Here is a 27,137-nt window from a genome sequence, read left to right on the forward strand (position 1 = left end):
TGAGTTCAAACAGCAAAAGCATTAAAAAACATATGGGTGAGAATTTTATACTTCCATTTTGATGAGCCACAGATTTATCACTTCAATCATCAATAATGACCTATGAATCTACCTAATATTGTTGTAGATCCTTCAGTGTTTCTGAAACTATTCTGTTTCATTAAAAACTCTCTAAAGGTCCTGTGGAATCTGGCATGTTAATTATTGGCAGTTGTTGTTGGCAGTTAATTATTTTGTAAGTTGTAAGATGTGGCCTCTATGAGCATTAATACAGACAATCACATGTCAGGAACATCCCACAAGACCTTTCTGCCATTTTGAAGATGTTTTGACCCAGTCATCTTGCCAACACAAACTGGCCTTTTGTGAAAAGCTTGATTGATTATGCATTAGCATCAGATCATTTTCATTTGAAATATGTGACTGACTATGGTTGTTGACCTTAACCAGGAATTAACCAATCCTAAGAGCTGATCAGATTATACTTGCAAGGTATAGAGTGTTGATAGATGAAGATCAGGAGCTGACACACATCTACAGCCACACATTAACAGCCAGTATGTCACTTTGTCGCATTGTTTTGTTTGCTATTTTTGAAACAATCTCTAATATATGTAGAATATGTAAGACTAATGTGCCTCATGGAGGAAGCAAAGTAAATACTTTAAACCCCACTAAATTGATTCCACTTGAGATTGTTTCTTTTAGCCCATTCACCTAAAAGCTATGAGAACAGAAACACAGTTGGAAAGATAAAGAAAAACACACGCATAAAAGATAAAAGCGCTTTTAGCACTGCATAAGCAACGTTTTGGGCTTAATGCTAATAAATAAAGTACATTTTATCTAAAAGAAGATGCTTGAACATTCCAGAAGCTGTGATTGATGGTGCATTATCATGTTTAAAGGTTAAGGTGGCATCCAGTCCATCTCTAACATCAGCTTAGAGAACTGGCTTAGAGAATGGCTCACTTGTTCACATGTAACAGGTGCCATTGTAATAAGATAATTAATAAAAATAAAAAAATGCTCACATCTGTGCATGTTTAAAGAAGAGCAAATAGAAAAGCTAAGAGCAATACTCCCGAAATCTGAAATCTGTGTCTAAAATGTTGCATGAGAGAGAAACATTGAGTTTCAAGGAATATAAACAGGTTGGTAGTTAGTCTTATTCTATAATCTGTCACTTCATCCTCCCCACTAACAAACCCTGATAAACAAACAAAAAAGCCTCAGAAGTACAGCCACCGAGGTCCGAGGCAGCGGTACCAATTTTTTTGATTTCATGCACTAAATGCTTAGGCTGTTATTGTTGCATGCATGTACTTATCTCAGCGGGTACGGGACAAACAACATCAAGCATATATTTATTCTAGCAAACAGAACTGTATACATTCCCCACCCAGAAACCATTACAGCCACGTTAACACTGCCACCGCATCACGCATGGTCTTCAGATGCCACCAAAATATTCAGATTAACACAGTTTGCTGCAATAAGATGACTGCTAAATCCAACAGAACACAACATAATACTGACAACATGCAATTCATGAACTACACAGAGGACAATAGCCTAAACTAAACTAAATATGAGATTATATACACAATCCAATCACAGAACAGTGTCCTATGGTCAAACACTAGAACTTGGTTCTGATGTGTAAAGTCAATATGACCTTAATTAATCTCATACAGCTCTCCACACTAGTATCCGGATAATATTCTACTCCAACATCACAATTGTATCATTAAATGTCTAACTGGTGTGTCCTAACCCATACACACCAATATAAAAATGCTGCCCTAAATTCACTACTAGTTTCTAACAAGACATCAACAGGATAATATATAAAACTGCAATACAGAATAGAGTCCTTAACTCCAATAACACATTTATATTCTACATTTTAACAGGTTAATGCCATAAAATTGAATATCAGGAAATAATTTTAAACTTCATTGTTAAGGTAAATGTAATAAATACCAAATATTCCAATATTAGGATTATACTCAAAACTCAAAATTTAGAATATTCTTGTGAATTCAAGAAATATCTGTAAAATCAGAATAATGTTCTAATGCAAATATTAAGATAATATCCAAAATTCCAACACAAATCAAGGTCCAACTCCAATATCAGGATCTCTAAAGTCCAGCTAATATTCTTTACACTCACTTTACCACAGTTAGTTCTGTTAGCCTTTGCAATGTGATTGGCTGAGAGGCGTTCTATGAGTGCCGGTAATGCATTGTAACCAAAGCTCTCCATGTATTATTCCGCCACATTCAGGTAAACTAGCAACGATGCAGCGCTTACAAACCAAACAGCGCAGCTACAAACAGAGCAGCAATGGGACTATTTTAACACGCAGAGTTTTAATAACCAAACATATAGTATTTTTTTTTTATTCTCTTTAAAATCTTTTAATAAACAGTGATAATGAAACTGTGGTATAATCGCAATAATACACTCGTGGTTTGTGCTATATTGTATAATATTGGCATTGCTCTGCTGCGGTTGTAGGCACAAGGCAGCAGGCCTATCGCTGTGACAATATTACATGCTATAACACTCCCCTCTCATGTATTATTGCTTAACTAGCAGCATAATGCTCTGAACTCCAATATCAGAATAATATTCTAAACTGCAGAGAGTGCAGTTCCTCTCAGTGAAAAGTGAATCTTACTTCCCAGGGTCAGCAGGAAACCATGCCTTTCCCTTATCTGTATGTTAAGTGTGTTTATTTGTGTGTGTGTGTGTGTGTGTGTGTGTGTGTGTGTGTGAGTAATGAGGGAGACACACCTACAGAACCACAATCACTTTCTCATCACACTTGTGGCTTCCTGAACATTGTGGGATGAGGGGTAAACTGAACCAGAGTTGATAGCAATCCTCATCAGCAGACTCCTGCTTAAACATTGCTCTGATGTCATAACTGTATATTAGTAAACGCTGTGTTTGGCTGTGGTTTGGGTTCCTCGCGTGTTGCCTCTAAAACACAGACGCAATCCATGGCAACCTGCACCATTTTCCACTGTAAAACTCACTCCCGTCCTAAACGCTCCAGCACGCCACCATGACTTCATCGGAAGAGTTAAATATGAACACGAGTTAAAAAATAACAGTGATCCTGTTGTGCCAACTCATCATCACTCGTGGCAGCCCCTGAGTTAAAATCGTTACATGTTTTAACATCACAAAATGCACGTGTATATTGCTGAGTAGTACTAAATAGATTTTAATTAACAGCTGCGCTGAACTTTTCAATACTTATTTACTTAAATTTCTTTCCTTTTAATGTGTTTGAGAGCACCAGTTGTAAAGTTGTGAAGCGGTAGAATTGGTGCGATCCAGTGAATAGCTCTATTTGAGTAATGTTTTAATCCATATTATGGCAAGAAGCACTCAATAGGGTCGTCATGATACCATACGACTATGAATTTTGACTTCGGTACAATACCAACTGTAGTATCACAATTCTTGATACCAAAACGATACTTGGAAGAAGACTAAAACAACAATAAAATTGTCTGAGCATGAAGTAATTTCTGCCAGGCATGTCATATTTTCTGTCTAACTGCTGTATCAGATTTCTGAACCCTGGTTTTCTCAACTGTATACACAGGCACTTGGTCTGCGCAGATGTTTTAAGCTACATATTTATTATATTCAGTCTAGCACAGATGTAATGGTATCATGACTGTATGGAACAGATGGTTTAGCAGTCGCTAGTAAATCTTAGTAAAGCTACAGACTGTATCTTAACTAACTCCACTAACCTCTCCACTGATTAGCTTCACACAGATCACACTGGCTGCAGTGTGAATCAGTTTTCTTATGAAGTGAATCAAATCGGCCCTACTAATTTGACTCCTTTAAAGCTAGTAACTGGGCTATATAGCTACACCACTAAAAGCATCTAATGCTAAAGAACCAAATTGTTTATGACGACATAGTTTTGAAACAGAATCGAATGTTAGGTGCATTGTGCAACTCTACTACTCAACTAAGTAAAAAATAAAAAATGTAAAGACATAAAGGTCAGTCAATCTGAAATATTTCAAGAACTTTAAAAGATTCTCAAGTGCAGTCGCAAAGACCATCAAAAATGTTATGATGAAACTGGCTCTCATCAGGACCGCTTCTCAAAAGGAAAACCAAGACTTACCTCTTTTGCACAGAATAAGTTAATCAGAGTTACCAGCTTCAGTGACCGCAATTAAACAAGTTAGCCGCAAATGTACAAAATTGCACTGCACACCACATCACGCAACAAACCAGCCGTCTTGCCTCTGACCACTGTGCCTCCACACACGGATTTGTTGGTTATCTCTACCAAGACAAAGAAAGTCAATAATATTCAGTGGCGAGTCTCTCATTTAAAATAAGCCTCTAAATTCAAACCAGTCTGATTTCAAACCAGATCCACTAAGCAATATCAGCCAAATTCTCATAAATCCTTTGACCTCAAGATCATCCATGGTGTACAATGTAGGCCTAAAGCCTCATTGATTTCTGACTTACTATAAAAACCCTGTCGTGTATAAGCCTTTATTTGAGCCCTGTTGTTGCTAAATAGTCCCAATGGTATTATAAATAAGTGAAGTTTTTATCATCTTTAACAATGGAAGGAATTTATTTATTTTACACATGAAAAGGTGCCTGATTGCAAGGTTTGAGAACACAAGCTTGTGTGGTTCATCTGTGATATCACTCTTTCTAGCATTTTTATTTTTAACAGCGACTGAGGCATTTTTTTCGAGCAGTAAATCCTGAAGCTTTAAATGGGAACATGCTGAGGGCGGAGAGTCTGTGTAAGCTGTTGTGTGAAGCGTGTCATTGTTGGCTGTGAATGAAATGTGTGATGTGGAAGTGCTACTGTCCATAAACAAAGCCATCAGAGTCCCCCTGTCCTCCTGGGCCTTCTGGGTAAAGGCCAACAGAAGAAGCAGCCTGCTCATCAAGTCTGCAGCACAGTGGAGTAAAGCCGCACTGACAGTATAATTAACTTCATCACTTGCGGCATCGAAAACACTCGTGCTTCAGTGACGTTTCACCCCAAAACTCCGCCCACAAACATATCGGAAGGTAAACAGAAATAGAAACAGAGATGTAAACAAAGCAGACCATAATTACACGTCTTCTGCAATCATGGAATCTGGGGTTGAAAGCTTGATCCCACCAAACACTTTAATCCTAAACCCAACCTTAACCCTCCAAACACTTTACTCTGCCTTTTGAGTAAAAAAAAAAAAAAAAGACACTTGATGAGATGAAAGCACACCTACAGGATAATGAGAACCTATATTTAGAATAAATTATTTCAAATCAAACTACCAAACAAATTAAACTTAACTGAAATTAACAAGAAATGTCAAAGTGGCACCCACCTTAAGGAAGACTACAATACACAAACTGACATCAGCAAATACAGACTGATGTCTCTCCCTTTGTTCCTCTGGAAAATCCTTGAACTTGTGGTCTAGAACCAGCTCATGTAAAACCAGCTGCTAAATTCAAACCAGTCTATTCAAACTGAGACGCTCTTCAAAACATTGCCCTCACAGCATGATGAGAGGCCCACTCTGCAAATATCAGCAACATAGTTAATGTCAGCAGTGCAGTGACACTGACATGGTGGAGGTGTTTTAGTGTTGTTACTTATGCTGGTATGAGTACATCAGACACAGCAGTGCTGCTGGAGTTTTTAAACACCTCATTGTCACTGCTGGACTGAGAACAGTCTACCAGTCAGAAATATCCAGTCAAAAGCGTCCAGTAGGCAGTGTCATGTGACCACTGAGGAAAAACTAGAGAATAAGGGCCCTATGATTTCCAGGATGCAGAGAACACAGATTGAATTACAGAATTAAGAAATTTAGATATAAACATAGAATTTGCACAGAAAAACACAGAATTAGAAAATCTACAAAAATCTTGCCATCGGCTACCAGAGCCCTAAGGGGGAAACAGTTGGTATCACAATTGGAGTCTTTATAAATTTGGAAGAAACTGGGATAAAAATTAGGGAAAAAAATCGGAAAAATGTATATTTGTTCTTAACAGTACAGTATTTTTTGCACTATAAAGCGCACCAAAATGCTAGCACGGTTAGCAGCTAATACTAATGATATGAAACTCCTGTATAACGCAGCATTTTAGCGTAGTGGCTTTACTGCTCTTTACAACCTGACTGGTAGAATTCATATATAAGACACACTGGATTATAAGGCGCACTTATGATTTTTGGGAAAATTAAAAGGTTTTAAGTGCAAAAATACGGTAGTATAGTGCGAAAAATACAGTATCTGAACTACCAAAATAGTTCTGTTTCTGTGTACATACATTTTGGTGTGCATACAGATATGGTTAGCTAATGTGGGAATGTTCTAATTATTAAAACTTTATAATTCAGTATCCAAACTACTTTTAAGAATCCAGCCAATTGCTTCTCTGCAAATTTTGTTGAATAGCATATTGTTGTGTGCATTCCCAGTTGGATTTATTCACACTTAAGCTAACTAAGTACTACTTCTGCCCCCTTGTGGAGAAACTATTAAACTACACAATAGATGTACAGTTTTACCAACATACATTTTACACAATTAACGGGATAAAAAAAAACATCTAGGCTTATATTTAAAAAAAAAAATATTTTTAAAATATGTGCACCGCAATTTTTTTATTTGTTTTGAATGAATTTTATGATAGAGAGTACTAAAGACCAGTACTAGTGTCTTAAAAAGGCTCTTAAAAATCTAAAGAAGAATATCCGAAAACCTAGAGCCAAACTGTAAAGCAACACATGAGCTTCGGTCTTCATCTTTACATCGACATGTACAGGTAGCTGGTAAAAAGTGTCTAGCAGAGTGGATAGTGAATTGGCAAAGTGTTTTAAAACTCCAGCAGCTCTGCTGTATCTGATCCACTCATACCAGCACAACACACACTAACACACCGTGCTAGTGTCTCTGCAGCGCTTAGACTGACCCACCACCCAAATAATACCTGCTCTGTGGCGGTCTTCTCCTGTGGGGTCCTGATCAATTAACAAGGTGGAAGGAGGATAATAAAGTTTGTATTTATAAAACTAAAAAGTGTTCCTATATGCTAAGCATAGCTCATAAGAGGAGCAATGAGGGTAGAAACAAGGAGGCGATCATAATATTGAGACATTGTAGTAAATAAATATGAATATGAAAACTCATATTGAAAAATAGTAGTAGTTATTTTAAAAGTAGAGGATTTGTTCACTTTAGGGCTGGGCGATATGGAAAAAAATCTTATTACGATATAGTTTTTCATATCAGCCGATATCGATATGTATCACGATATAAATCAAATCACTTTCTGTTACACTTAAAGGTTTCTATTTTTACTCAGAAGTGACAGAATAAGGGAGTTATGGACAAAATCACTAGCAGGCTCAGAGCCTTGTGGACAGACACTAGGATGTTAACATCTTGCCAGGTGGGTACAGCTTTTAAATTAATTTTAAAAAGGGGACAAATATATAAACTAAAAAATATGTAAGACCCTTTACATTATATGTCTGTTTAATTTAAATTGCAATAACACTTTATTTATTTTTATAAAATTATATTTAATCAAAAGATCATTCCCCTCCCTGAATGCAGGCAACTACATAAAGCAAAATACAAGAGTATATCACAGTGTTCATTTTGACAGGTGATTTTGATACAGTCTTAGTCTTTTCACTAAAATGTATAATAGTTTTAGTTACATTTTAGTCTATCGGATATTATTAGTTTTAGTCAGATTTCAGTCTAGTTTAATTTTGGTCATATAAAAAGTATGTATTACATATGTTTTACTGTTTTTCTATTTTCTATTTGTTGTAATTTTAGATAATTTACTGCTTATGTTTTTTTTTAAATAAGAGCCTTTAGTTTTTTTTTTCATTTAAATTAAGCTAACATTTAAATATTTAAAAAAAAAAGTGGCCTATAATGGAGGTGGGAGGAATAAAGTCAAGTTTCTGAAATGATCCACTTCTACTGCAGTACAGATTTATACTAACATTACTGGCTTTCAGTAGACTAGACTTACATTACTTAAGTGTATTTAAAACTCCAGTTCAGTAACAGCAATGTTTAGCTCAGTTCAAATACAGCTAGACAGATTATATAATCTTCTGTATTTAGTAAAATATCCAGCATAACAGACTCTCTATCTGTTAAAAACTATAAAACACAAAGACAGAGGAGAATGCTGCCCTCAGGGTTTTCTAACAGAAACAGTGAGAGTTAGGAAAAAAGATGGAAAGTGCTTCCTTTCTGTGTGTTTATATACTAACCCCTCACTCGTGCTGAAGTTAACCTTAATTTACACGAAACGTGGATTAACACGGCTAACGTGCGTTACCCATTAGTTTATTAGAATGTAAAAAGCAGTGAAAGCATCTTAGCTAATGATGACAGATTGCACAGATCCCTTTTACACCTAAACATCGCTAACTTTAAACTGGAGACAAGCTAATCTAACTAGCAGCAAACAGAGCAGCGTTTACCTGCCTTCAGAAATCTGAACAAGCTCACCTCTCTAAATATCTTGGAGACGCATGCCTCATATTTAAAAGGTGAGTTTTCCAGTGTAGCGCCGCTGAATAGTATAAATGAAGTTTATCCAGTAAATGGGAGAGAAGGAGCCGCTATGTGAGGAGTTCAGAGTGGAGGGGCTCGGGGGGTGGGGCGGAGGGGGATGGTGGAGAGGGGAGGGGAGGGGTTGTACTGGGCTGAGCAGCAGTTCAGCGTGCTGCCTGATCTCGTGCTGCGCCTTTTCACAACGCTACTTAAACGGGAAATAGAAAATTTAGTTTATCGAATTTCTCGCCCCGACTTATCGCGATATATAGTTTCCTCGATAACTATCGATATCGTTTTATCGCCCAGCACTAGTTCACTTACTTATACCTATTTATAAACTACCACCACAGCATTGGACCGGGGTGTGTAAACTTTTGCATAAAAGTGGGTGTTATATAATCAGTGTGAAGTACACGAGATAAGCCTCATGTCCTGTGTTTATTTACAAAAAGAAGAACATTTATTTTTGTGGAACGACCACAAGGGCAGAATAAGCCTTACTGGGTTTTGATGTGACTATTTTAGGTTATTCTGTGACTTAATGCACTGTTAGCGAAACCCGGAGGGCCATAAACTCGGCTTATTTGTGTGTTCAAGAGCGCCAGCAAAACCAGGAAACACCCAGAACGTCCTTCTCCACACAGCTACTTTTCTAACCTTATATAAAACACATGAAGCACATCAGGTTTTAGCTGCACACTCCCCTCTACAACAAACTGCGGTTTAATCAGTTTATTACTGCAGACCTCTACTCTGACTGCATGTATGTGAACAGTATATGCTATTCACAGAATAAAACAGACCCAACAAAAGCTGCAGAAATGAGCTGGAAGGTGCAGCTGAGGCATCTTTCTGTGGACAGGGCTGTTATTTTAAACACTGCTTACCCCCTGAGGTGCACCTCACACAGAACCACTGAGAAGAACCATAGGACAACAAGAACCAGTTCCTAAGACTTCTCAGGGAAACAACCCTGTCTTTAGAAGGAAGCGTGGCACTGCCGTCTTGTGAAGTCATTTTATAATGACTAAGTTTAGAAGACAGTCCACCACAGTGACCACTGCCTGACCACCGGTCAGTATCTACTGCTTTAAAGCTTTAGGTAATTGCACTACTCCTCGTCATCTTTGGAGCCAGATATTGGTTTATTTAAGGACCAATGGTTGGTAGTAGTTCCTCCCAATAAATCTACACACATTCAGAATGGATGTACTTATTATTATGATCACTGTTGCTGTTAAATTAAATATGAATGTAGAGATTTAGAGATTTGTAGATTAAGATTTGTAAGATCAAAAACTAAAAAATAAATAATAATACTACAGGAAACCTCTCCTGTCTCTCATTTACACTGCTCTGTCTACTTTACACAAATAAATCTGCCCAATGCGATGTGTCTATCCAATAGGAAGAGAGCAAATGTTTGCCTGATACAACGTCATAGCTAACTAAGTTAAATAAAGCTAAGTATACAAAATGGTAATTAAAAAAAAAAAAGAGTTTCTTTTACATTCAAACAAGCACTGAATGTTAACAGACACAGATTCCTCTCCTAAACACTGTGAATAAAGCTCTTCTGTTTTTTTACAGTAAGCTTAGATTCCCGACTTTCTCCAGCACTAAGGCTGGAGCATTAGCGGGTAATGCTAATGCGGTTCCAGCAGTGCTAACCGGGGTCAGCAGCAGGCTACATGCTAATAATACTCACCTCTGAAAGGGGAAATAGCGGTTAGTGACTGCAGAAATTCCAAAACTTCACAGAATCTCCTGTATAATGCTGTACTTTAGCAAAGTGGCTTTATTACTCTTCCGGATTATAAAGCTTACTGCTGATTTTTGGGAAAATGTAAGGATTTTAGGCGCGCCTTCAGTGCGATAAATACAGTAGTTAATAATAGCTGAATGAACTTTAGGCAAAAAGATGCACTGAGAAACCTGAATGAGAGTCTGTGAGAGCCTAAAGGTGATCCTTCCACAACAATTCCTCTAGCTGTCAGGACACAGGATACGTATTACTTTGTACTCATGTGTATGTGTGTATGTTTTGCATAGAACGACAAATAAAAGGTTGTGTAATCTGTCTAATATACATTTCTTAGTTATTCTCATTGGATTTATTATGTTAAACAAATAGGTATAGTAGTTGAATGTCTACACACTTTATTTGAGTTAATTCCACAGTTGAGTAGAGTGAAATAAAAAAAATAAATTACTGCATTCTGATTTTTATTATATAATAAACATATATGAACACAATAAGGTCATGCGGCATAAGACATCATTTTTATAAATTATATTTAATATGAGGTTTAAATGAAGGCAGCCGTACTAAAACAGCAGAGAAGAGGAGAAAAATAACGTTGTTTTTCTTGAGTTTGTGTGAGAGTAAAAACAGCAGCAGGTCAGAGTCAGAGCAGTAGCACACTTAGAACTGCTGGACAGGGGAAGCTCTTATTTAGGAAAGAGAGGGGTTTCCACACTATCTTTAAGTGTTCTGGACACAAACCCACACACACATACACAGAATGTTTTTAGTGTGTATCGGATCGGTGATTGGCTGCATGAGCAGAAAACGTGGGTAAACAGAATCCAAATTCATCTTCATTCATTGTTTCTGGTTTTCCGTTCTCAGTCAACACCAATTCGAAAACAGAAGTAAACAAAGCCCAAAAAGGTTCTGAGCTATTTTAGTCTGACTGGAATATGGAGACACAAATTTATTTCACAATATAATTTAAGATTCCAGAGGTTTTGGTAAAGATCACCACATGTCCAAAGGTATTTGGACATCAGCTGCTTTTGTGTTGTTTGGGAAATCAATGGCATTAATTGGGAGCTTGTCTCTCTGTAGAGTATTAGCAGCTTTTATTTGTCTGAGAAGGCTTTGGACTAGATGTTGGAAAATTGTTGTTAGGAGTTGTATTCAGGCCTGCAAGAGTGAAAGCACAAATGATACAGCTACTGGATATTGAATCATTAGTTCTGTCCCTCAAACTCATCCCAGAGGCACTTGCAGTCTCAAGGAGGGCGGGAGGGTACAGGGTTTATGGGGGTGTGGCAATCGCCCCCTTCGTGTTGCTAAAATGTGGCAAAAAAGAAACCCTTACTGCTTTCTTAAAGTAAAATGTGACCAAGTGTACTCCTTCTCTCAATAAATTAAGCTCTAGATGAATATTTTTTTTATCATTTGTCTTAATAAGTGCTGACCTATAGGTGTCCATCTGCTCTTCTAGTAGAAAAGAGCGCTATACAATTTTATACAGTATCTTCAAGGCCAAACCTACTAGAATTAATGCCTAAACTAAGCCAGTTGCTTAAATGCAATGCTGTGCTCCTAAGGGTTCTACGGGTGAAAAACCTTCAAAAAATGCATGGTTAAGTTCGTCTATTTTGAAAAAATGCCACACCAGTGGAATAAATGTGATATGGTACTTTCTAGGTGTCCTCACAATAGGATAAACTGTATTTGATGGCACAAGACAAATAAATGACAGGTAAATTGTCAATAATGGCACAAAGTTTACAGGACCATTAGGGATTATATATTCTGATATTCTGTAGTAATTCATAAAATGATCAGGATGTATCATCAGATATTAAGAAAATATGCTGAATTAAAACACTGGCAGTTCTTGACAGGAGAGTTTAAACAGTTTTTTTTTTGTGCGGTATGTAACGGAAATCTGTGTGGGATGTACCCTCTGAATCTGCCCACGCCAATCCCCCAGTCCCATTTCCAGACCATATTTCCAGCACACTGTAAACAGTGTGCTGCATCGATGAAAATGGCCAAGCTGGCGATTTTCTGCTGAACAGGTAATCACTGAGCTTCTATAAGGCTGCTAACCATAGCTTTGTCATATACCACCACGACTAGAATAGTATAGACGGGCATTTTGGAGACTGAATTATATATATATGTACTGATCAGCTACAGAATAAAACAGTCACTTCCCACCATGTTTATATTTATTACTGATTGGTCCTTAAAAATAAAACTTGTTCAGTTTTGCAAACGCCCCCTCTAAACATACAGGCTCAATGCTGTGCAGTAAATGCCCTTTTTATTTTTCGCCACTGCCTAAAGGTATTGAATGGAACTCTAACAATATATTCGGTATTTGGGATATTTATACCCATCTTGCTCATGCTTGGCATTAAGCATGGTGATCTTGAATTCACAGCCGCTCCAGAGTGTCCCATTCTACTGCTCAGTGATTTTCTACAGATATTATACAAGCTATGTCAGCATTTGAGGCACATGAAAGCAGCAAGAATTATTTTTTAGACAGATAGTGTATGCATATGTAATATTTAAAAAATCTATTTTTAAAGGTGTTTACCTTCTCCAGCAGATCAACCTCTGAATTCTTTACTTTTGCATTTCTGAATCGGGTGCTGCTTTTAAAACTGTGGAACAACAAATGTTTCCAAAATCCACATAATTATGAATTAGAACCTTAAAATGTCCCTTTGGTGCTGAACCAGCAATTCCAGGGAACTGCCGTTCTGCTTCCTCACCGACAGCCAAGATCCAATCTTACAATAACAAACAATAACCAAGCCCTGCTCCGGCCTTCACCGTCCAAACACATTCAGTGGTAGGGAGGGTGATATCTGAGCATTTACTGCAGGGAACTGATGTGATAACAGGGCTACTGAGCAGGTGAACTATCATTTTAGCTAGTTCTGTTTTTAATGGGGAATTATCTGGATAATTAATAGTGCACAATGTAAACCAATATTTAGACTAGTTGGTGTGAAATGCAGCATAGTAGTGCAATTTGCTGACTTAAAATTGATATCTTAAAGCCCCCTCAAACACTCAGAAATTATTGTTATTGTTATCTTAAACCTTAAAATACTGTGCAGAACCCTTTTAAAAAGCTATAGAGCAAGAAAAATAATAAAACAGGGCATAAAACTTTTATAAGCATAAATCATTTTTATCATTTGGAACAGGCTGCATGATATTTAAAAAAAACTCTGTAAATATTATATAAAATGTAAGAATTAAATGACACTGTTTTTGAGTCATTGTTATTGAGTATAGCTGTGTTGCTGGAAGACAAGTTTTCTGATTGGCTTCTGATAAAAGATGTGCATGACAAGACTTGATTAGTCATCCAGGCAGACAATCAGTGCAAATGTAACAAAAGTACAGACAAAAGCATAAAACAACCTGTCCTAAATCAGTATCAGACACAACAAAAGCTCATTAATGGCCTGAATCTGCAGCATAATTACTAATATAAAGGAGAAATTTCCAGCCCCTGCCTCCTGTTCTTACTTTCCATTAATGACACAAAAGTTAGGAAAACCTTCAAGCCCAGATTTAATCCCACTATCCATCCTAAAAGCATTGTTGCAGTAACCTGGGACTAACCCACAGAATGTGGCTTCCACCTTTACCTTTAATCTATCTGTGCAGTGAACACACACACACGCGCGCGCACTCACAGTCAAACATACAGTAAAACAAAAATATATTCTAAGCAAATGTGCACAAGGAGCAGTGAAGGTTAAGGGCCTTGTTAAAGGGTCCAACATTCGCAGCCTGCCGAACCCGGGTATCAAACCCCCAACCCTGTCATCAATAACCGCTGAGCCACCACTGTCCTCAAGACCTCTGAAGTCATGAAGGTTTTTAATCTTCCAGCCTCAGTCCTCCAAAAGCTGCTACAGACCCTTTTTCAATTTAAATCCAAGTTTGTGAGTGATGCCCGGCATAAACTTGGCCCGGCATCGAGTCGTGGGTAATGGGGGTATTCTTGGTAAAGCCTTGGGCTGCGTTTGCCTTTGGAACTCTGGAAGTTCACCCACGCCCAAACCGGAGCATCTCACAAGCCTGCCCCGCCCGTCCGTTCACACGGCAACAAACTGCCTCTTAGTGGCACGCCGACTTTATTAAAGCGTTAAATCTGTTCGCCATTTATTTCTTTTAGGAGCCGAGCTATCTTTAACCTCCCCTCCGCACGGCTTCCATCAACCTGCAATTACTCTTTCCACTCACAGTGTGTGCCATCTTCAGGTCACACACATAGACACCGACACACACACAAAGAAACACACACAAACACACACACACACACACAGACAGTCAGACACTCAGGTATTCTAATTCACAGGTGTTCTAATCTGCTCTTTCATATGACATTTCCTTAGCATTGGCTATGCTGTCCAGCCTCATTACAGCTAAATGATCTTTTATAAAACAACTGTTTTTAACTCAAATATTTTTTGTTTGAATTCTTTTTGAGTAGTTATGACAGTTTTGGGGTTGTCTTATAGGTCGTTTCTGGTAGAGCTGCACAATGTATTGTTTTAGCATTGTCACCTCAATGTGGGCATGTGCAATAAAGGATATGCCCAGGACATCACAGTCATGGGGTCACTCACTGCGGTTCCACCCACTATGTGGCAAAAAGACAGACTGTGTGGCACCATTCACTTTCAGTGTGAATAGTTAAGTGCTGCTGTTTGATTGACTGTAAAACTATAGACTGTATTTCTGTATAGCACACACAGAGATTCGGGGAAATAAATCAGAGCTATTCTTTCATAGACTGCCAAAAGCTAAAGAAGTTAAGAGCAAATAGATTGCTGTGATTCACAGAACCGACTGGAATCCCAGCACTAAAATGTGAAGCTTTTAGGCTTTGCTTAGGGCAGAGGTTCTCAGTCTTATTTCTGGAGTAGTACTGCCCTGCAAGTTTTAAAGATGATACTAATTACAGCACACCTGATTCACCTAATGAAATGAATGACAAGCCCTCACTGAGCTGCGTTTGGATTGGCCATGTGGTAGCGCTGTTCAAAATCTCAACAGCACATTTTATTCCCTATACAGCTCAATATCAAACACCCACAGAGTATTGCAAAAAGTAGTGTATGTACAGTTGCAAGGAAAATTTTGGGATTACTTGGATTTCTACATGAATTGGTCATTAAATGTGTTCTGATCTTTATCACAACTATAGACAAACACAGTCTGCTTAAACTAATATGTTAACATGTTGTTTAAAAAAAACATGCATATATATATTATATTACCATGTATCAGTTTAAGCAGACTGTTTGTCTATTGTTGTGATTTAGATAAAGATCCGAACACATTTAATGTTCAATTTATGCAGAAATACAAGTAATCTCAAAGGGTTTACATACTTTTTCTTGCAACTATAGATGATGTACGTAGGAATTTCCAGTGTATATCATAGTGAAGTGTGGTGGCGTGTTAGACATCCTCAGAGCTGTTTGGTCGTACCCTAGGCAGGGAACTGCATCCTCACCGACAGCCAAGATCCAATCTTACAATAACAAACAATAACCAAGCCCTGCTCCGGCCTTCACCGTCCAAACACATTCAGTGGTAGGGAGGGTGATATCTGAGCATTTACTGCAGGGAACTGATGTGATAACAGGGCTACTGAGCAGGTGAACTATCATTTTAGCTAGTTCTGTTTTTAATGGGGAATTATCTGGATAATTAATAGTGCACAATGTAAACCAATATTTAGACTAGTTGGTGTGAAATGCAGCATAGTAGTGCAATTTGCTGACTTAAAATTGATATCTTAAAGCCCCCTCAAACACTCAAAATTATTGTTATTGTTATCTTAAACTAATATGTTAACATGTTGTTTAAAAAAAAAACATGCATTATATATATTATATTACCATGTATCAGTTTAAGCAGACTGTTTGTCTATTGTTGTGATTTAGATAAAGATCCGAACACATTTAATGTTCAATTTATGCAGAAATACAAGTAATCCCAAAGGGTTTACATACTTTTTCTTGCAACTATAGATGATGTACGTAGGAATTTCCAGTGTATATCATAATGAAGTGTGCTGGCGTGTTAGACGTCCTCAGAGCTGTTTGGTCGTACCCTAGGCAGTTCACGTAACTAAGTGAACGATAAGGAGTGAACCATTCTAAACACAGTGCAGGTGTGTTACAAAAATGATGCAAATAGAAGATTCACACTGTTCTTTTTTTTCCATTACTAATCCAGCATGAGGTAACGTATACGGATACAGATAATCAGATACATCTCAAGCATACATGAAAATGATTACAGGTGCTGACTGATTCCACAATGAAATGCACTACAAGGGAGTAACGATGCTTTTGGGTAGTGTACCTCCTGGTGAAAGGGGGCTGACTGCTAGACATGCCTCAGAAATGCATTTGAGGGGCTTAGAGTGTTCCAGAGGGCTAAATAAATGCTGTCACTATGATCAGGAGATCGCTGGTTCGAATCCTGGTCATGAAGCTTGCCATCGGCATTGGTGGGTTGATGGCGCTCTCTACCCTAATCACTCTAAAGGGTGGTGGGGGGGTGCATTTTTGGACTTCTGTTCTACTATTACTATTACTACTAGTACTTACATAAATCATTGTTAGATTCACAATAAAGTTTAATTTAATTCAAACAACTTATTCTTGGGCCATTACGTTTTTGTCAATGAGTGTATATTGTAGAAAATCTATTGCAATGTTTTTTCAGTATCATGCACCCTATAGTTTTTGGGCAGTTTTGGGTATTAGTATTAGTAAAATTTATTAATGATATGGCCAATATTAAGAAAGGCTGTTTTGAGTAGTTTTGGATTGTTTGTGTGTGGACATTGTTTCTGTGCAGTTTTTGCATTGCTTTTGGACAGTTTCTGAATAGTTTATAAGTAATTAAGTGTAATTTCTGGAGCAATGTTGGTTTATTTTTCAGAGGAAATTTAACTAAACAGAGCAGCAGCAAATTATTTTCTGTTTTTTTTCCCAAAGGTTACTTAAAGTTCCTATTCCTACCATTCAAAACATGATTACTGGCTAAAAGTTTTCATTTATTTCCATAAACATTGCAAATCCATACAGGTAAATACAGGTTAGAAGATAATCTATTTATGTAAGGGTTAAAAGTGCTTAAAGGTTAAGTTAACATAATAAAACAAGTATAGAACATCAGTACAAAATAACTTCTTTAAATTTGCTGGTGGATCACAAACAAACACAAACACACACAGGTCTTAAATAACTGGCCCACAGGCCAAATTCAGCCTCCATGCGTGCTGTCAATAAAGCGTAACACATTAATATCTTCACATGCTTTATATTCAGCACCAGCCTCTAGCAGAGAGCTCAAAGTGTTTCAGTCCCAGCACATCTATTAAACCACTCATTTCTGTGACTCACTGGACATAATGGGCCACTTCACCAAGTCTGCACTTCAGTGCTATTTTCATGTAGAAAAGCCTCTTAAACCTAAACAGAAACATTCTATTTAGAGAGGGTAAATGGTCTGTATTAAGATTAAGAACTCCACTTCTAAAATGTTTTCCAAAAGTGAGTTTGTGAAACTGCACGCTTGAAGTGGCCAAAATTGTCTTCCACCAAAGTTTAATTTCAGCTCTAATGAGACACACCTGCTTCAGCTAACCAGGGCTTTCAGAGAGCCTGCACCAGCTGACCCCAGCAGAGCTGGAGAACACCAGTCCAAAAAGTTACCTAGCAATAAGAACATAGCAAAGCTAAACCATTCAGTACTTCCTAAAACTGTAGCATTCAGTACTTTCTAATGCTAAACCATTCAGCACTCATTAAAGGTGAAGTGTTCAGTACTTCTTAAAGTTAAACCATTCAGTACTTCCTAATGCTAAACCATTCAGTACTACCTAAAGCTGAAGCTTTCAATACTTCCTAAAGCTGAAGCATTCAGTATTTCCTACAGCTCAAGCTCTCAGTACTTTCTAAAAAGTAAAGCTTTCAGTACTTTCTAAAGCTGAAGCATTCAGTACTTCCTAAAGCTGATGCTTTCAGTACTTTCTAAAGCTAAATCTTTCAATACTTCCTAAAGCTGAAGCTTTCAGTACTTTTTAAAGGTGAAGGGAAAATCAACCCTAACAGTTTAATGTGTATTTAGAATTCATGATGTAACACAATCTGTTAAGCATTACCGATTTGTATATAGTTTAATTAGGATACCTCAAGTGTAAAATGGACCGGAACGGGATATGAACTTTCTCTTGAAACAAACAAAAAAGTAATTTACTCTGATTCTACAGAGCCAAAGCAAGCAAATGAACACATAGTGGTCTCTGGGAAGAAAGCACAGTTTAGACTGGTGCGCTGGGTCAGGCTATTATTTCACTAAAATTGTCCGGGTCAGACCAAAATGGTAGCAGTTTCAGGCAAACCGGTTAACTGAAAAATAAATGATTCTGGTCTATGTGCAGGTAAGTACCATTGTTTGAAAGCATGAAAGCAAGAACATTAAACATGTAAAAAAGAAAGTTTTATACTGTAAAATAAACTCTGAGAAGTCTTCCACTTCAAGAGTAAAATGATAGTGGTGAAGAAAACTAACCTGCTGAACTAATCTGGCTTTTGCTGTTAGTTTCTTGTGCCACAAAGATCATGCAGTACAACGAACGTCACTACTACATCGTCTCTACAAGAGTTAGCTAGAATGATCTGAACATGACTGCAGGACATTTGATTAGTTAAGCAAGTGCTTATTGAAGGCTTAAGAACGTAAAACATGTGAGATCTTCCTGACTACTTACACAAAAAGCCTAAATACACCAAATTTACAAATGTTTTACTGCCTTTTAGTTAAAAGGATAAAGACCAGAAAAAGCTGCTTTATTGAACGAATGCACTCAGTGACACTGCTCCAGCTACTGCATGTCTGCAAATAACCTTCTGCCCCATGAGCTACTTACACTTTACAAGAGACATCTTTGCTTTACCTCCAGTAAAACTCACTCTATATATCTGGAGAGCATTGGAAACTGAATGGCCCGTGTGCTAATCCAGTAAAACGGATTTATCGTAATGACTACAGTAATGTTAAAGGAAGCCTCCTGCACTGCCCCTGACACTAGACCGGCCACAGAATCCCAAAATAAATGTACAGTGTGACCACAGCCACCAATGTGGCCAGCAGTTCCCATGTACATTTAAAAAAACCTGCAACTCTGCCCCCTAGTGTTGCTGAATGGAACAACAAACAAACGAATAAATAAATAAATGAAATAAATGACCTGCTGCCACAATCATTGCTGCAGATCAACTGTACTAACCATAAAAAACACTAAAATTCAGAACAGGCTCAAGAAACATGTAATACAATTTTCCACACAGACTGGTTTAAGGCTAGTTTTAATTTTAGTGCTTTATTTTTTTAGTGCTGTGCTTTAAAAAGCCTTTTTATTTACCTTTCAAAAGCAGCAGGCAAGATGAAAGTAAAGAAGGTGTTATATTAAACAGCTAAAGCTAGAAATGATGAAGTGAGAATGATAAATTGAGTCTGATAAATTTCTTACAGCAGAAAAGAAGCATAACTCCACACTGAAGCCCTACAAACAATTGAAGCAAACCCACAAAAAAAAAAAAAAAGACCTATTAAAGATTTATTAAAGATTTACTTACTACAGATTTACAGAACTATGCCACTCTCAGGTGGTTTCAGGTGATTAACTTCTCATTGCAGTACTGTTTCAGTAGTAAACATATTTGCATAGTTAATGTGATTTTAAGTTAATGTGTTGTTTTTGTTTCTGCAGTGTAAAGATAGGTGTGAGTGTAACTCAGGGGAGCCACAGCATCCTGAGCCGTTCCCTCTCAGGGCCACCAGACCCCTCATTATGTCTGACATCACAGGGGGAGGATGGCTGTGGGTGATGCTGGAGAGAGAGGGAGATTTGGTATAAAAAGCCCAATTTAGAGCTGTGAACAGTAGCAGCCTCGCAGACTGACTCCTCACGCACACTCACACGGATTTACAGCCAGGCCGGGACCGCCCGACCTCACCACTTTCAGGAGCTCCAGCCTGCGGGTGAGTCCGGCTGCTGAGGGGTGTCTTTTGGAGGGAGGGATGCTGGAGTGGGATGATGCTGTTTGATATATAGATAGATAGATTGCCCAAGTGTCTTATGAGTCATCTTATTTAAGACTTACTGGGGTCAAAGTAAGGCAGCAATATGCTGTTTGTCTTGAGGGCCTTTTGTAAATCATATCAGAACTTTTCTGTAAATTAACTGGCATCTAGACACCTGCAGACAGTAAACTATGTAGTCTTGTCTCTTGTGTTCTTCCACTAAGCCTTACTCTGTAACAATTAATATTTTTTTAAAGTTTGAAGTTAATGTCTGTTGTCTGTGTGTGTTTTAAACAGGTTTAGCTTCAGAAAATGGACCTCCAAGTAACAAGTGTTCTACTTCTCCTCGTGGCTTTGGTCGGGGCAACACCTGATAGATACTACCATGTGAAGAAACAGCCCTATCCAACAAAGAGCCATGGTAAGTTTACCAATACTACCAATAATATTTCTTCACAAAGTAACTCTTTATTCTTTATTAGCATAAGAACTGAGCAGAATTTTGTTGAGCACAGTCTACAGATGCAGCAATATGTTTAATATAGCATCAAATAATGATATCTAATCATATACAATGATATAATGATAAAAAATGACACATCTAAACTGCAGCTAGGCCTGTCAGAAACACAAAATCATCAACAATATTTGGACATTACTTCCATAATATTTGCTGTGCTAGATATTGTTCATTGTGTTTGCAAAGTGAGGTGAACACATTAATGTTAATACGCTGGTTTGATGAACATTTAAAATAATTTAAAATACATTTTATTTATTTATGATGTAAAATAAGTGATAGATTCTCATTCCTATTCCATTGCCTAAAAATATCATCAAGTCTGTTACTTTTGAAAAAAGGGATGTGATTGTATTTTTCATGGTATTGTGTTAGCATTATATTCATAGCACAAAAATGCTCTTAAAATAAGATAGTTATTTGGTTTATTGCAATTATTTCCGGGATCATAATTTATATTGCTATAAAATGTTATGAGGGCAGGCCTAGCTGCAGATAAATCCTTAAATTATGCTTTAAAAAGATTTTAAAAATCTATAGTAGACAGTTAGTTCCAGTAGCAAACTCAAGTCAAAACTTAGTTGCTGGTACTTAATATAGGAATTTATCATTGAAAATACAAACAAACCAAGGCATTCCTATTGCTTCCAGTACCGGCACTCAAAAAAAAAAAAAGAATTTACTTCATGTTGTGCAAAGTAGTTCATTATATACTAATAACATCTGTAAAAGTTTTCATAAAGTGGCACCACTTTAGGTACTTTACTACTAGAAATGGTAGAAACCACAGCTGGCAGTTTACATTCCATTTTGCACAGCTGTATAACAGCATCTCTGACATCTCTGAATCTATTCATCCATGATTAAGCCTGAGGCCATAGTGTAGCTTCTGCTGGAGTCCTTAATATCAGCACACACACTGTAGTCAATATGTATCAAGTCTAGCCAGGTCATTCACTCATTCATGACTACTTTCAGAAATTACTCTTAAGTTACTGCTCAAAATGCTCAGGACTATAAACATTATTTTTGCTGAATAGTTTTGCTTTCTCCATGTGACAATCCTACATCAATCCTGCAGAGAATCTGACAAAATGTGTTTGTTAAATACAGTCACATATCCACTAGCAAGAGAACTGTGACATAGAACTGAAGCTCCCTGAATTGAAAAGGCCTAGAAATCAGGCCTGTGCATGCAAATTGACATGACAGCCCATCTCCCACAAAACAGAGGTGCATATTTCTGTATCCTAGGCGCTAAAATATAATCTACCCCTTACCATCAAACACTTGCGGTGGCAGTTGTAATATGCGTCAGCAAATGCCCAGCTTCGGGCAATAAACACTTCAAGCAAGGCCTGTGCTTGGTAAAACTCCAGAACAGATGTAACCACAGAGGGCACACCCAAAACAAGCTACTCTGCAGTGTTAAATTACACCAAAATAGATATAAAACAAACAATTCTCACACTATAAAGAAGAGTACTTGCCCTAAATCATGAGGTGACCTAGAAATCCAACCAAACTCAGCCTTAATTGAAATGTCTTCTGTCAGAATTCTGGAAAACCTGATTGTAACCCTTCAGGGAGATGAGCTGTAAATCCTGACACGTATTCTCTAAAAGAAAAGACCGGTTTCCATTGTAGCAAGTGAAGCTTCAGACCGCAGAAATATCAGTTTAACTCTGGAAGCTGTTGGCGCTGGCCTGCTCTGGCCCGCTTGTGTGGTTTAAGGAAACCTGCTTATTTCCGAATTCAAAACAACTTTTCTGTCAGGATTTCCAGTGCCACCCTGCACAAGTTTAAACCAGAACACAAAGTGTGATTAACCTTTTCGGTTCACTTCATAATTATTTTTTTTTACTGCTGTAGGAGGGCAGCCATTTATATATATATTTAAAAACTTTAAAAACACATTTATGCAAGTCTATCTTGGGATTTCTGGATTTATTTAAATTTTTTAATCACAAATCTCAACTCTCTATCTCTATCTTACTGCCATGTGATAGCCTATGGGCACTGGGTACAAAAAGGTTATACACATTTAGCTCTTTCTGCAAAGAAGGGGCCACCAAAAGATACAGCAGCAAAACATCCCTTTTTTATTTTATTTTGACATTTCTGTACATTTTTATAATATATTTCATTAAGCTACACTAACATCAGGAGAAAGAATCAGAATTAAAGTTCTAGTCAAGCTAAGCTAAATGGTAACTGCAGAGAATGCATACATACATACATACATATATACATACAACAACAGCACTAAAGCATCCAATTTATTTGAAATGAAATTTAAGTATAAGATTAAATAAAATGTCACAGACAGATTTAGACACACATTTAAAGGTTTGTCCTTTTTTAAGGTTTGTTTGTAAGCCTTAACTTAATGTTAATTCTGTTAAGCACCTGTATACGTGTATACATGTGTATACTTGTATTCCACCTTGTTTATCATAAAGCAGAGGTCAGCATGTTGGAATGATTTTTACTATTTCGACACAATGCGCATCTAGTAGATACAGTGGGGTATACCACTAATAGCCCAGAATCCTAATTAACAGAAAATGGGTCATAAGATCAATCCCTGTAGACAGTGAGGCATGATAATATAGGTTATCAATACTAGCATACAAACACAGACAGCACCAGGAGGCAGCGATTTATGTAACACTTGAAATTCAAAAGGCACCTGCAAACCACTGGAACAGCCATATCCTGAACTGATTTTAATAATACTGCTTTCAATATTTAATACTATACCTTACTTATTAGGTGTGTTGTGCCATAAAACCAGATTGAATATTGCTATTGGACACCCCCAAAAACATCTCTGAGGGTATTTCTCTCTTATTTCCAGCTGTTGCAGGTACACCTGGCATCCCAGGTTCACCTGGTGATCCTGGCCCCCAAGGTCCACCTGGCCCCCCAGGCCCCCCGGGAGCAAGTGGAATGGGACACCCAGGACCAGCGGGGCCACCCGGACCACCCGGACCTTCTGGTTATTCTTCACCTGGAAAGCCTGGAAACCCAGGTGCTCCTGGAAAACCAGGTGCTAATGGAATGCCAGGAGATAGAGGAATTCCCGGAGCTGCAGGGCCACAAGGAGCAAGAGGAGCACCAGGATCTCCAGGCAGCCCAGGTCCTGCCGGCTTCTCTGCTCCTGGAAAGCCAGGACCACATGGACTTCCAGGTGCAATGGGGCCCAGAGGAGAGCCCGGACAGAAAGGACTCCCAGGTATTCCTGGCGCACACGGCCTTAAAGGAGAGCCAGGTCACGGTATCCCAGGAAGTCCTGGTGGCCCTGGTCCAATGGGTCCTGTGGGCCAGCCCGGTCAGCCTGGTCAACCAGGAATCGGAAAGCCCGGTGCAACTGGATTCCCTGGGGAGCCTGGAAAGCCAGGTATGCCAGGTAGAGATGGGTCTCCAGGTCCCGTGGGTCAGCCTGGGCTGAAAGGGCACACAGGAGCTCCAGGCATCGGTGCACCTGGTAAGCCAGGTCAGAATGGATCCCCAGGTATGCCCGGTCCAGTAGGAGCCAAAGGTCCTCAGGGTCCAGCTGGACAGCCCGGAGCTCCTGGTCTGCCAGGTATTGGTAAGACAGGAGCACCAGGAATGCCAGGAGATAGAGGTGCACCTGGTTCTTCAGGAACAACAGGACAGAAGGGAGAGCCAGGCCCAACAGGTTTTACAGGTCAGCCAGGTGCTATTGGACCTGTCGGTCAAGCTGGTCCTCAGGGTGCTAGGGGATTCCAGGGTGAGGCAGGTCCAGCAGGGCCTAAAGGTGATCCTGGTATGGTTGGGGCACCTGGTCCAAGAGGGTCAAAGGGAGAGCAAGGAGCACAAGGCTACTCAGGAAAGCCAGGAATCCCAGGGGCAGCAGGCCCACCAGGTGCTACTGGTCCACTGGGACACCCGGGTCCTAAGGGTGAGGCAGGTTTTACAGGTGCACCTGGTATCCCAGGAGCAAGTGGCCCTCCAGGTATTAAGGGGCACCCAGGGCCACAAGGTATGCCAGGTGCCAGGGGAGAAAATGGTATCCCTGGAGCAAGAGGACAAAATGGGCCAGTGGGGCCTTCTGGACCCCAAGGTCCAAAAGGTCATCCCGGTCTTCCAGGTCCTCCCGGCCCTGCAGGGCTCACAGCCAAAGGAATTAGTGGCCCACAGGGTCCTCCAGGAATACCTGGTGCCAGAGGTCATGATGGTCTCCCAGGCCCTGCTGGACCTCCTGGTCCCCCTGGTCCACCAGGTGAGATTGTTTACCATCACGAGAAGAGCATGCCCATTAAATCTCACGAGTATGAGATCATGCCTCTCAGCCACGAGCTGGTGAAGGCCCCAGTGTCAGCCTTTACGGCTCTACTGACCAGCGCATACCCTAGTGCAGGTGCTCCAATTGTCTTTAGCCAGACTGTATACAATGGAGAGAACCACTATGATCCTCAGTCAGGTGTGTTTACTTGCCAGATTCCAGGACTCTACTACTTTGCCTTCCACATGCATGTCAATGGCGCTAACGCATTGGTGGCACTTTACAAAAACAGCGAGCCAGTTCTGTTTTCCTACGATGAGTACAACAAAGGTTTCCTGGATCAGTTGTCTGGCAGTGCTGTCCTTTTGCTACACGCTGGCGATAGGGTGTTCGTTCAGGTTCCAGATGAGCAGTCCAATGGCATCTACGCTGATGACAATGTCCACTGTTCTTTCTCTGGATTCTTGATTGCCTCAACGTGATCAAGACGCTACATAAAACCTCAAACGTTTTAAGTAAACTTGATGTTTCTCTAAAAAAGCCCCCCACAGCCATAAGGCATTTGCAATTAAGGGAAAAGGAACTACTTAATAAACTTAGTGTGTAAGTAGATTGAGATTGAGTCTGGGTAACAACCAATTGTACATTCAGTGAAAGAAGAAAAACACTGAAACCACTGACCACGGTAGAAAGACTAGAACACATCCCTAAGAACACATTTTTAATTCTCTGTCTAAAATAAAAAAAAAAAAAACAACATTATGTGTTTGTCTACAAACCGAGCTGGTGCTAATTCATACTATAAAGTGGTGCTCTTCTATGGCCTGTAAATTATGCTGAGATGATCTGTTTATTAAGTATGTTTGATGGAGCTCCACTACTGAAGCTCTGTATCACTTTACCAAAACAAATAAGGCTTTTCATTTGAAGTTTCTGTTTCTGGAACACTAAACTGTATGTGTATAAAAAAAAAAGATATGGATGAAAAACTGGATACATTTATTATGCAACTCTGTTACTGCACAAGGTGTCTCATGCTATGCACATCATTGTGATCAACACAAATAAAAGTTTTAGTGCCAGCGTTGTGCCTGAGTGCTTTCTTTGGTCTCCAGTTCAAACATTACAACATTGTTCTAAATCACAGACAGTCCTGGGATAACTTACTGTTCTTAATCACACTAAAATACCTCTGGAAGAGTAACAGAAGATGAAGCTACCTGAGTAACTGTTCTCCGTTATTGTGCTCCAGTGTTCTTTTGAAAGAACTACACTATACTAGGATACTGAACTATACTCAACAGTCAATGTCCAACAAAAGATACTTATCAGTACAAAACAATCATTAAAAAAAATGATTACTTATGTAGACCAGAACCATGGATCAGTCACTGCAGCAGATTCCACCTAATCACACTACTACTTTACATTATATATTTAGGTTTTTAACCTTTTACTTTCTAGTATATTATATTCCTGTTATATAACAACCCCCACCCTTTTCCATATAGTTAAGTAATACTTTAATACAAGCTCATACTTTCAGCTTTTTAGTACTCATGTCTTCACTATAGTACAGTTTCTCTTTTTTAATTAAATTAGATAGTAATATAGTACTTATACTTTCACCATAATAAAGTTTCTCTGCTCTTTTGATTGAGCATGATTTCAGTACAGTATTCATGCATTTTCAACAGCACTGTTTCTGCTCTTCTTATTGAATGAGATAATAATACAATCCTAATGCTCGCACTATAAAGCAGTTTCTATGTTTATTGAGTTGATACAGTACATATACTTTTAATCTGGCACCATTATTGTTCTTTTCACTGAGATACATTGTGAAACAGTACCAATACGTTCACCACAGTA

The 27,137-nt window shown here is 38.6% G+C and overlaps 2 protein-coding genes across 2 annotated transcripts in view; one reads left to right on the plus strand and one right to left on the minus strand.

Moving 5' to 3' along the window:
• The window catches only part of nt5dc1 (5'-nucleotidase domain containing 1), a 50,205-nt gene that overhangs the window by 18,158 nt on the left and 4,910 nt on the right, over positions 1-27,137 (minus strand). The gene's annotated exons all lie outside the window — the stretch shown is intronic.
• Positions 20,343-26,347, plus strand: col10a1b (collagen, type X, alpha 1b). The gene is made up of 3 exons (XM_007240826.4): positions 20,343-20,451; positions 20,791-20,914; positions 23,874-26,347. The coding sequence occupies exons 2-3, from the start codon at positions 20,806-20,808 to the stop codon at positions 25,745-25,747; spliced, it is 1,983 nt and encodes a 660-aa protein (XP_007240888.3). The 5' UTR covers positions 20,343-20,451; positions 20,791-20,805; the 3' UTR covers positions 25,748-26,347.

The sequence above is a fragment of the Astyanax mexicanus genome, chromosome 1 (assembly GCF_023375975.1).
Source record: "Astyanax mexicanus isolate ESR-SI-001 chromosome 1, AstMex3_surface, whole genome shotgun sequence".
Lineage (NCBI taxonomy): Eukaryota > Metazoa > Chordata > Actinopteri > Characiformes > Acestrorhamphidae > Astyanax > Astyanax mexicanus.